We start from the raw sequence: 11304 nt of genomic DNA on the forward strand, positions 1-11304 counted from the left end.
AGTATTTCTGTGACAGGAAAACGGTAGTGTCATCAGAAATGTGCTAACCTCTTAAGGGGCGCCTGGGTGGCTCAGTTAAGCGTCCCACTTTGGCTCAGGTCATTATTTCACAGTTCGTGGTTTCGGGCCCCGCCTCAGACTCTGTGCTGACAGCTTAGAGCCTGGAACCTGCGTCAGATTCTGTGTCTTCGTCTCTCTCTCTCTGTCTACCTCTCAAAAAAAAAAAAAAAAAAAAAAAAAGAAATCTGGTTACCATTTAAATGAGGCAGAGTGGGTTATGGGTTGATTAAAATAACAACTCATTGTGAAACCATTATATTCATGTTCATATTTTTGTACTAATTTGATTACTGTCCCTTCTGATCAACTGTTTGTACTTTGTGATAAACCACTTCCCTCTGTCACTAACTTCATTTAAGTCCGGAAAAACAGTCGAATAGATCTTCTGTCTTGCCCCTCCTATAGTCTGATTTCCACACACTACTCAGATTGATCCTTTTAACTCACAAATCAAATTATATTACCATTCACCTGAAAACCTCCCCAGGTGGTCACCTATTTCACAGTTTACTAACTATATATTTTTAATTTTCTGTGTCCTGGCATTTGGAGTCTTGCTGACTGGGGAGATTCTGCCCCTCCCAGGACCAGCCAGTTATTAGAGACCACTAACAACTTCCCCGGGACCTCGCTTTTCACATGCAAACGACCCACCTGTCTGTCTCCTTAAAGCTCTAGGGCCCCGTACTAGAAGGGAGTGACACTTAATGCTCCAAAGCCCTACCATATTATTCAAACCAGTCAATCCTAAACTGTCTACCTGTTCCGCCTTGCCTTTTCCTGCCGAAGACACGACACATGTGGTGGGCGGTGCTTTCTCCGTCACTGCTGCCTCCGACCCACCCTGGTGCTTCCCCCGCTCCTCCGCTCCGCCGTGTACGTCTGGTAGAACAGGCAGTTCGGAGCTGGAGGCTAGGGTGCTGATAAGTAGGTTACACATTAGAAGCCTGCGGTCACACATGCTGACCGCCTTCCAACACGCCAGCTGACAGACCAGGAGCCCCGGTGCGGAACACGCACGCTCCCGCCTGTGCCGCAGGGCCATCCGTGCCCAAGGTCGTGCCTGTGCGCTGCAGCGATGCCCCCTCCCCCGTGGGAAGGCTGCCAAGATGGTTCCGGTAGGAACACGGTGGGCTTGATCAGAGACTCCCCTCCCGACCAGTGACTGGAAGGAGCCTCTATGAGAGACCACCCCGTCTATGACCCATGAAGAGAAAAGAGCCCTGTAGCTTCAGGGCAGTGCCTCGCTTTCCCACCTTGAGAACGGCCTGTCCTTGAAGGGCTTTGTGCTTTGCTACCTTCCTTCTGGCTGCCTTTCCCCGAGAGCCGGTCCTCACGTAAACCTTCTGTGGGGAGTCCGAGAACCGAGATCTCCATCCACAGGCGCAGAGTCTCCCACGGGTAACATGCCATAATTCCCATTTGCTAGGGATGTGAGCATAAACTTCTTCCATTGTGACAGTCCCTTCCAGATCTGCTGCCTTACCACACCTGAGGAAACAAATCCCAGGTACATTTTAGAACACGTGCTGGAGCCAATTACAGCCTCCTTACAAAGGCTGACAGGGTTCTACGCAATTTGTCTCCATTTATCTAACTCCCCTGGTCCCGCTTGAACCCCTGCCACACAGTTCTAGCTCCACTAGCCTTCTCCTCAGGCCCCCGGTGCGCTCCGACCCCCCCCCCCCCCGGGAATGTCTTAAAAGACTCTGGAGCCAGCTCTTTGAGATGCAGAAATCAAGGGAGATGTTATCTCTATCACTCAGCTTCTCTGGGAAGACAGCCTCTCTGGTGGGCATCTGGCTCCAAGTTGCAAAAGGGAAGATTCACGAAGGAAGCCTCGTTAATTTACAACAGAGTTGGGAGGCCAGAAGGCAGAACTCTCACGAAACCACTCCAAGGCAATCACAGGAAGAATCGTGAATTCCAGGCCCCAACTGGAAAAGATGGACCCTGCATCTCCTGCAAGAAATCAACCATCCCTGCAACTCAACCAATGAGAGACTTCCATCATCTTGAACTGTTGCTGTCCTCCAATGGAATTTGTTCAAAACGACCCTGCCAACTCCCTCCTCCTCCATAAAATAACTTTTGTTTGTTGGATTTGCCTGTGGCTTTAGTGTAGATTGCGTGTCTCTATGGCAATTCTGTGCTATTTCCAAATGACACTTTTTTGTGTGGGTAAAATAACTGACTTATTTTTAAGGTTAACACCGCTTTCTATCCTCAAGAAATGAGACCTTTGTTTTCCTTTATGGAAAGCCAATGTAGGAGCAGACAGCCACCCCAATTACCAGGTAGATTTAGGATGACTCTGTGTAACAAATGGTGCTGTTATGTTTTCTTATGTGAGGACTAATTATTGTTTGTGATGAAGCTATGTAATGGGAGACACTGGGAAAGCCAGTGTCTGCTTGGCTTTACGAAATGGCATCTTCTCACTTTCCATCTCTTAGCAATTATCTGTGATACGGCATCGCATTCAGTTTAAGGTTTATTCAGTAATAAACTTTTATTTATGTTTTTACTATCTTTGTGAGGAGGTTTTCTGGGTTGGGAGAAGATTTTTTTCTTTCTAAATTACATTCCTCCAAGAATTTATATTGTTACTGTGGTAGGGTCCCCTCCATAAGGAATGAAAAAAAAAAAAAAAAAAACCTCAAGCAACCTGGCTATACATGTGACGACATCCCTCTCGACCTTGTAACATGAGACCACGTAATCAGACTCCATGTTTGTGTGTTATCGTTATATGGGAGACAGAGAAAAAGAAAATGTATTAAAAACGATGCCACGTGGCATTTGTTCAGGGCTCAATTCTTCAGGTAGGAACCCAACTGAGCCGTGCTGGCAAGAATAAAGTTGCTTCCTGGAAAGAAAAGCCTCAGTGTCAGACTCTCTGCAAGAATCCTGCTACGTTACCTGTCTAAAAGAATGCAATTTAAATTTTTGGTAACGCCTGTATATGCCACACAGACATGTGGGCTGATTTTACTATTTGAGACTCCCAAATGCAAACTGCAGACAGTGTCTGTGAAAATTAATTAAAGGAAGCTTCAGTAAAATGGAGCCAGGAGGCCAGACGGGGGCTGTCACATCCTGACTAGGGATGTCAATTGCAGACGCCGGCAGAAGAATCCTCAACAGTAAAGAATCATCAATTATAGGCCCCAAGGAGAAAAGATATACATTGCATTTCCTACAAGAAATTGACCACCCCGGCAACTCAACCAATGAGAAGGTGTCTTTTACTAAACTGTTGCTTTTCTCCAATGGACTTTCCTTCAAAACAAGCCCTCCCAAACTTCCTTCTCCATAAAACAGCGTTTTGCTGCATCTTCCTTGTCCCTATATTGTAATTCTGTATTTCCAGATAAGCCCTTTTTTCTTTTTTCTTTTTTCTTTTTTTGCTGGTTAAAAATAACCGAATGTTAAATACAATGAATGTATTATTGTATTTTTAAGGTCAAGAGTCCAGCAAATACACAGCTCATGGAGGCAAAGGGCGAGCGGTCTGTGCCATTGCGCCGAATGGGCCTACAGTCCCAGGCTCGGGGAGGCTCCAAGGGCTGTGGAGTGGAGTGGGGAGAGCAGGGGCTGCAGGACACCCCAGGACAGAGGCAGAAACTTCGGGAAGCAAGACGAAGGACACCCCTGGGGAGTGGCCTGAACGGGACACGATCTCCCAGCGGGGGCCGGTTTGGTGTGTAGCTTGGGAGTGTGCCGACCTTAGAGCCACCCCCACCCCCCGCAGCTTCCTGTGGTTGGTGTCTCATCATTCACAAGCACACGGTGTCAGTTCATTAATGCATTCGCGCACTCTCGGAGACTCACGCAGGAATTGGTTCACCGAGACCCTTTGCTTCGCCTCCCACTCCCCCAGGTTCCCCCAGCTCACCGGGGCCCCCCTGAGTCTGCCCCGCCGCAGCGCCCGGGTCTCCGCGCCCTGCCACCTCATTGGCTCAGCGTGGGCGGAAGCTCCCATTTCTGTCTTTTCTATTGGACACGCTGCCTGCGCGCCCAGAAGATCCAACCAATGGGAGCCGGTCAGGAACTGTGGCTCAGCCAACGAGGGGGCGCAGACATAAAGGCCGCAGCTCTGGCTTCCCGGGAGTTCCTTGATCTTCGGAGGTGCAGCTCCGCGCGCTGCGGTGAGGGTTCGTGGGGGGGGGGCCGTCGGCGTCCGAAGCGCCTCAGCCTGCTTGTTGCCTACCCTCACCCCTTTTGAGGACAGTTCCAAAGGGCTCGGGAAGGCGTCCTGTCGCCGCCGTGCCGTCTCCTGGGGAGCCACCCAAACGCTGCGATGCAGTCGGGCAGCGTGCAGCCCGCAGATGAAGAAGAGGAGCAGACCCGAGACCAGGGAACAGGTGAAGAAGGACTGGTGTCAGTTGTTGGGGGCGGGGGTGGGGTGCAAGAAGCGCGTATTGACCTCTGCCTGTCTGTCTAAGAAGCTGCAGCAGGCCTCGTGGAGCTCCGCATGCCCCCCGTGTGAGTGTCTCTGGAAGGAAGCGGAGCGGGACGAGAAATGAAGACCAGCTGCACGTGGGAAGTGTTGGCTCGTGGGCCAACCAAACAGCCTGGCTGCGCCCTTGACAAGGGGAAGGGGCACGGGGGCGGGAGGCGAGAGGTGAAGGAGGTTCGAGTCCGTCACTGCCCGCCATCTTCTTCCCCAAACTGAGGCTCTGTTCTAACTTTCAGGCGGCGCCTCAAGATTGAGGACTTTGAAATCGGGCGTCCTCTGGGCAAGGGAAAATTTGGGAACGTGTACCTGGCTCGGCTCAAGGAAAGCCATTTCCTTGTGGCCCTGAAAGTCATCTTCAAGTCCCAGATAGAAAAGGAAGGACTGGAGCACCAGCTGCGCCGGGAAATTGAGATCCAGGCGCATCTACAGTAAGGACGGGCTGCAGGAGAATCCAGCGCCAGCATCTTCCTCTTCATCTGTTTCCTCTTCCATCTCTGGCATCTGAACCCAGCACTCCCCAACAGGCCACCTTGAGTCCACCTTGAAGACTTTTTCTGCAGTTCACTCCATTTACACCGTGTAAACCTCCTCCCTGTTTCAGACCCCCAAATCCTGATGCCTGCTCTTGCTCTCCCCTCACACACTCCAGTATCAGACCATTATTCTGGTCCCAGCGCAATTTGTCCTTTGTCCGACCAATCACTTTTAGTAGCATCGGGAGTTGGGTCTCATGAGTCTGACCCTTCCTCCATCTTTTCTCCAGGCACCCCAATATCCTACGCCTATACAACTACTTCCATGATGCACGCCGGGTGTACCTGATTCTGGAATATGCTCCAAGGGGTGAGCTCTACAAGGAGCTGCAAAAGAGCAACACGTTGGATGAACAGCACACAGCCACGGTGAGGTGGGAGGGCTGGCGGCTTTGGGCCTGTGAGTTTACTCTGGGCTGGTGGGGATCACTGCTTGTGGCTGTCATTAGTGTCCAGCTTCTTTTTTTTTTTCTTTATTTCTGAATTCTGTTACCTTTTACGTAGTGACACATACATCCTATAACTTCACATTTTGATACCCTAGTTACCCAGAATATTAATAATTAGTGTGTGTGAATTTGGATTCTTTGGTTGTAAGCAACAGAATCTCCACTACCTTATGTGAAGAAGCATGTTGAAAGCCTATGAGTAGAACTGGCTTAGAAATAGAAAGCAAGAGATTTCTACAGAGCCTCAGTTATCCCAGCAGGAAGGGCTGGGTCAGCTTGCTGTCAGAATGAGTGATCTTCCAATTTTCCTCCTATTTTTGTATCATTTCTTCAGGACTCCAGTCCTGTGGGCGATCCTCTGATTGGCTCAGCATGGGCCCTGGTCCAGCTCCTTGCTGTGCTAGGGCAAAAGAGAGGCTCCATCCACTTTAGCATCACTCCTTTAAGACCACATAAAATGGGGAGAGGAATTCCTCCCCCACCAGTAATTAATTGTGCCATTAAGGAAGTAATGGGGTTGGTAACTAGGACATAAAAGATTCCACTACAGGGGCACCTGGATAGCTCAGTCAGTTAAGCGTCCAACTCTTGGTTTCGGCTCAGATCATGATCTCTCCGATTGTGAGTTGGAGCCCTGCATCGGGCTCTGCACTGACAGTACAGAGCCTGCTTGGGATTCTCTCCTTTTTCTCTGCCCCTCTCCTGCTTGTGTGCTCTCTCTTTCAAATTTAAAAAAAAAAAAAAAAAAAAGATTCCACTACAATGATAAAAATGTATGAGGGGTATTTTATCTCACACGGAAAACTGGCTGGCTTCATTTCCAGACTGCTTTTTCTTTGCTCACTCAGATAATGGAGGAATTAGCAGATGCTCTGACATACTGCCATGAGAAAAAGGTGATTCACAGGGATATCAAGCCGGAGAATCTGCTGCTGGGGTTCAGGGGTGAGGTGAAGATTGCAGACTTTGGCTGGTCTGTGCACACCCCATCTCTGAGGTAGGTCACGTGGTGGTGGCATGGGCCCTGGGTGCCGGTAAGGAATGATCCAATTTAACCCATTGCACGTGTAAGACTGGGATAAAACCCCGGGTTTGTATTTGAGCACTGTCTTTTTTCATATGTATATATTTAATGTGCATTTGTAGATGGAAAGAATGGCTGAACCACATATTTTATCTTTTGATCTCTGTTAACATATAACTTTCCCCAGCAAGTTTCCATGTAAGTAAGAATCATTGCTCCATAATTCCGGAAATTTTACTTGGTCTCTGTTGATGCACCTTCAGTTTGTTCCAAATCTCTATTGATGCCCAGAATATTATGAAAACATCCTGGATCGTGAGCTAAATGTATAAGTAATTCCAAAGTATGGAATTGGTGGGTCCCAGAACTTGCCTTCCCTAAACCTCGCTCCTTATTAAAACTTGGTGTTCCCAGACTTCCAGGCTTGGGAGGGGACTGCTCAGGCCTTTCTAGCATCTCTCATCTCACTGGAATCTAGAAAAGGAGGGCTGCCCTGTGTGGGGCCTCTACACAGGCCTCCCTTCTCTGCTGTCCTCTAGGAGAAAGACCATGTGTGGGACTCTGGACTACTTGCCCCCAGAAATGATAGAAAGGAGAACATATAATGAGACGGTTGATCTGTGGTGCATTGGAGTGCTCTGCTATGAGCTGCTGGTGGGGAATCCACCCTTTGAGAGCCATTCCCATAATGAGACGTACAGACGTATCCTCAAGGTGGGATGGTCACATTCTGGGAATTCGTGGGGGCGGGGTGCTACAGAGCCTGGGCTGCACATAAAGGTTGTCGAATAAGATCCAGAAGAGTGCCTGGAAGGGACTCAAGGAACAGAAAACATGGAGCACAGAAATTAACCATCCTTTCCTTTTTTCTTGTCTGGCCTCATCAGGTGGACATCAGGTTTCCTCCGTCAATACCTTTGGGGGCCCGGGACTTGATCTCCAAGCTTCTCAGATACCAGCCTTTGGAGCGGCTGCCTTTGTCACAGATCCTGGAGCACCCCTGGGTCCGGGCCCACTCTCGGAGGGTGCTGCCTCCATCTGTTCAGATGAATTCTTGAGCCCTGTCCGCACCTGTTTCATTGCATTTGTCCAGGGAGCTCTCCTGGCTCTACTAACTGGTCTGTCTTTTGTTTCTTCTAAGATGCAAGATACTAATGAATAAAAGCTGAGTCATTTTTTTACCAGGTCTTTATGGTTCTGTGAGTTGGTGTCTGATGGGGTAGAATCTTTACTTCTTGTAGAAACTCTTTCCCATGAGAGCGTCCCAAGATGATGTCCCTCTGGGTCCCCAGGGTGGTGACTCAACCACTCACCGTCAAAACTAGTTCCTATTTTCATTCAGATAACCGCCTTGGTGCATACCCTATCCCCCATCACAGTTGCTTCTAGACTCAATTTACTATTTCCCATCTTCTCAGGAGCATGGATCTATAAAACAGGACACGGGTCAACCCAGAGGTCCACTGTCTTTATACTGACACAAGCATGCTACCGTCTGATAACATGTCTCACTGAACATCAACTGCCGCTCAATTCTCAAATGGATTCACCAGTATCTCTGTGACGTGTCATATTCTGATTGCATCAACTAAATCACCCCTAATAATAGACGGACCGTCACCTCTTCTGAAATCACATCCTCCACTTGGAGCAATTTAGGGCTCTTCCAACCTTCCCCTGTATCCTTCTGTCCCACTGTCATGTGTCAGCCACTCCCTCTATCCACAATAAGCTGACTGCCCCAGAATAAACATCTAGACACAGCTGGGAGCTCAAAACATGGTTTTTGCTCATTTTTGCAGGCATCGCTTTCCCCGCTGTGTCACCTGACTTACAAACACTGCGTATGGAGCTTGCCTTGTTCATGTTACTCCCTTCATCGTATTCTATGCAGTCTCCTCATGTGAAATGTCCTGCACGTGTAGGACCACGGCTCCATGTGTGACCAGACCCATTAAACAAGGAACTCGGCTACTCAGACGGACAGCCCCCAACCCCTGCTGCAGATGTATGATTTAAAGGCTCCGAGACACTGGCTTGTGGCTTTTCATCTGCACCTCCAGTGCCCACATCTCTGCTTTCTAGCTTTGTCCTCTCTATCAGTGCTCTTGAAGTAATACTTCAATTAAACACCTTGAAATTCCTAATAAACTAACTGGTTTGTACATAGGAACCCTGCAATATTACTCGGTTCTGGTGCTAGACAAATTCACATCACTGGGTGCATTTTGGGGGAAGTAGGTAAGATACGCATAGGAAAGGAAACTAGGGCTTCCACGTTGACTACCCGGTGATATGTGTCTAAATCACGCAAACTCTCTGACATGCTTTACAGCAGGGCTTTCCAATAGCTATATAGCTTTCCCCACCACTGATTCCAGACATTCTGCCTCTCATGACAAAGAGAATATAAAAATCTTCGATATCTGACTTACATTCTAGCCTCAAATCACTTCATTTAACTGTGTCAACTACATGTGAAGAGAAATATGCTGTTTCCAATTTGGTCAAGTTATTATGGCCAATGATGGATCACACGCTAATTTAGCCATATTTTTCCACAATCTTTTTTTAAATTTTTTAAAAAATTTTTCCTTAGTTTTGGGAGAGCACAAGCAGCGAGGGGCAGCAGGAGAGGACAGAGGATCTGAAGCAGGCTCTGTGCTGACAGGCTGACAGCAGTGAGCCTGATGTGGGGCTTAAACTCAGGAACCATGATATCATGACCTGAGCTGAAGGTGGACACTCAACCAACTGAACCACTCAGGTGCCCCCGCCCTTTTTTTTAAATATGAATTTTTATTTATTTTGTTTCAGAGAGAGGGAAAGGGGCAGAGGGATCCCAAGCAGTATCCCCTGCTCAGCATGGAGCATGATGTGGGGCTTGATCCCAGGATCCTGGGACCATGATCTGGGCCAAAATCAAGAGTCAATGCTCAACCAGCAGAGCCACCCAAGCACCCTTCCACAACCTTTTATAAAAAACATCTTCCTCTAGAAAATTAACTCCACCTTAATCCTTGATTCCATTAACATCCTGTTACTATGCTTTTCTCCACTCTTAAAATTAAATCTCTTTTTCTTTTTAGTTTTTATTTAAAACCCAGTCAACATACCATGTAATATTAGTTTCAGGTGTACAATACAGTGATTCAACACTTCATACAACACCTGGTGCTTATCACAAGTGATCCCTTATTTAACGCCCCCCCCCCACCTTCCCTCTGGTAACCATAAGTGTGTTCTCCATAGTTAAGAGTCTGTTTCTTAGTTTTCTTCTCCCCCCACCCCCGCACAATCATTTGTTTTGTTTCTTAAATTCCACATATGAGTTAAATCATATAGTATTTGTGTTTTTTTCTGACTGACTTATTTTGCTTAGGATAATACTCTCTAGCTTCATCCGAATTGTTGCAGGTGGCAAGATTTCATTCTTTTTTATGGCTGAGTAATATACCATAAAACTAAACCTTTTGAGGGCATTTTCTGCACACTACATTCCCATTTGCATAACCATATGTATTCTGAACTCATTAGAAACGAGATCTTATTCTCTCACACTCACAGTTATGAAAAGAAAACAAAAGTCACTGATGGTGACTTGTGAGACTTTATGTAATAGAATTCTAAAAAGATTGTGAGGATTCTCAATATGACTGTTGGTTTCTTGTCTGCACCTATTTTTTTTTTTTTTAAAGGTTTACTTATTTTTGAAAGAGAGAGACAGAGATAGAGCGAGGGGAGGGGCAGAGAAAGGCAGACACAGAATCCGAAGCAGGCTCTAGGCTGTGAGCTGTCGGCACAGAGCCCGATGTGGGGCTTGAACTCACGAACCTCGAGATCATGACCCGAGCCGAAGTTGGCCATTTAACCAACAGAGCCACCCAGGTGCCCCTTGTCTGCACCTATTTAACGCCGGGTTGTTCAGGGTTCGCCCCTGCCCATTCCTTTCTCCATCTATTCTCAGGCTTCTCTTCAGACTGGAGATAACCCCGTTCGCTAACAACTCCCCAACATGCAGATCCACACAGGACCCCTAGTCCGGCAATCAGACACAGGATGCAGCGCCCGTGCTCCACCCCGGAGTCCCGACCTCCCCCAGCCTCGCTCACCAGCGGGCGTCAAGGCCTGGCAGCACGTGCAGCTGATGCTGGAATAGAGCCCGCCAGGGGCCCGGCGGTGCGCATGCGCCGCGTGGGAGGGAGGGCTTCTGGCATCCGTGTCCTGGTGTTCGCTCTTCCTACCGCTCGTGTGCCCAGCTCCCTCCAGGAAGATCGCGAGGAGGTGAGACGCACGGGGAAGTCGCGAGCCGAGCCTAGGGCCTGACCCTAGGCGGACAGGTGACACGTGCCCTGACGCCAGGCGGACGCTCCCGCCTTCGGAGTCTCGATTTCCCGAGGCATGTGATGGGGATCCATTCTCCTCGGCCCCCCTGGGTTGTGTTCACGGTGAAGAGGCGGGCCTGACAGGGGAATCTGGGCCTAATCAGTGTTTTACCACGAGGAAGACTGGCTCTGGAACGCGTTCTTCTGGGACTCGTTTTTAGAGCAAAAACTACATTACCCAGAAGGCTGTGCAAGGGGGTGTCCGCGGCAGTACCGGGGCCACTGAGTGACAGGACAGGGGCATTTCCTGCGGCTCATTGACATGGGGGCGGGGCTTCCGGCCCCCTGGAGGCATACGTCATTTGTGTGCGACGATTCCGTCCACGCCAGATGTGGGGAGGGGTCGCTGTTCTGTGGCCGCTTCCAGTGCAGCTCATCCAAAAAGAGGAGA

General features: G+C 48.7%; 1 protein-coding gene across 2 annotated transcripts; it reads left to right on the forward strand.

Annotated features, from left to right (window-relative positions):
- The first annotated feature begins 4135 nt into the window (after positions 1-4135).
- On the forward strand, positions 4136-7714 carry AURKC (aurora kinase C). 2 transcript variants are annotated; one of them, XM_040469353.1, is made up of 7 exons: positions 4136-4427; positions 4509-4548; positions 4759-4950; positions 5286-5424; positions 6353-6501; positions 7068-7242; positions 7416-7714. In XM_040469353.1, the coding sequence occupies exons 1-7, from the start codon at positions 4364-4366 to the stop codon at positions 7584-7586; spliced, it is 930 nt and encodes a 309-aa protein (XP_040325287.1). In that variant the 5' UTR covers positions 4136-4363; the 3' UTR covers positions 7587-7714. The 2 variants fall into 2 exon arrangements, with proteins under 2 accessions (XP_040325287.1, XP_040325288.1); XM_040469354.1 differs by having other exon boundaries at positions 4137-4427; positions 4512-4548.
- The last annotated feature ends 3590 nt before the right edge of the window (positions 7715-11304 follow it).

Source organism: Herpailurus yagouaroundi, unplaced genomic scaffold, assembly GCF_014898765.1.
Source record: "Herpailurus yagouaroundi ecotype Mexico unplaced genomic scaffold, PumYag 123724, whole genome shotgun sequence".
Taxonomy (NCBI): Eukaryota; Metazoa; Chordata; class Mammalia; order Carnivora; family Felidae; genus Herpailurus; species Herpailurus yagouaroundi.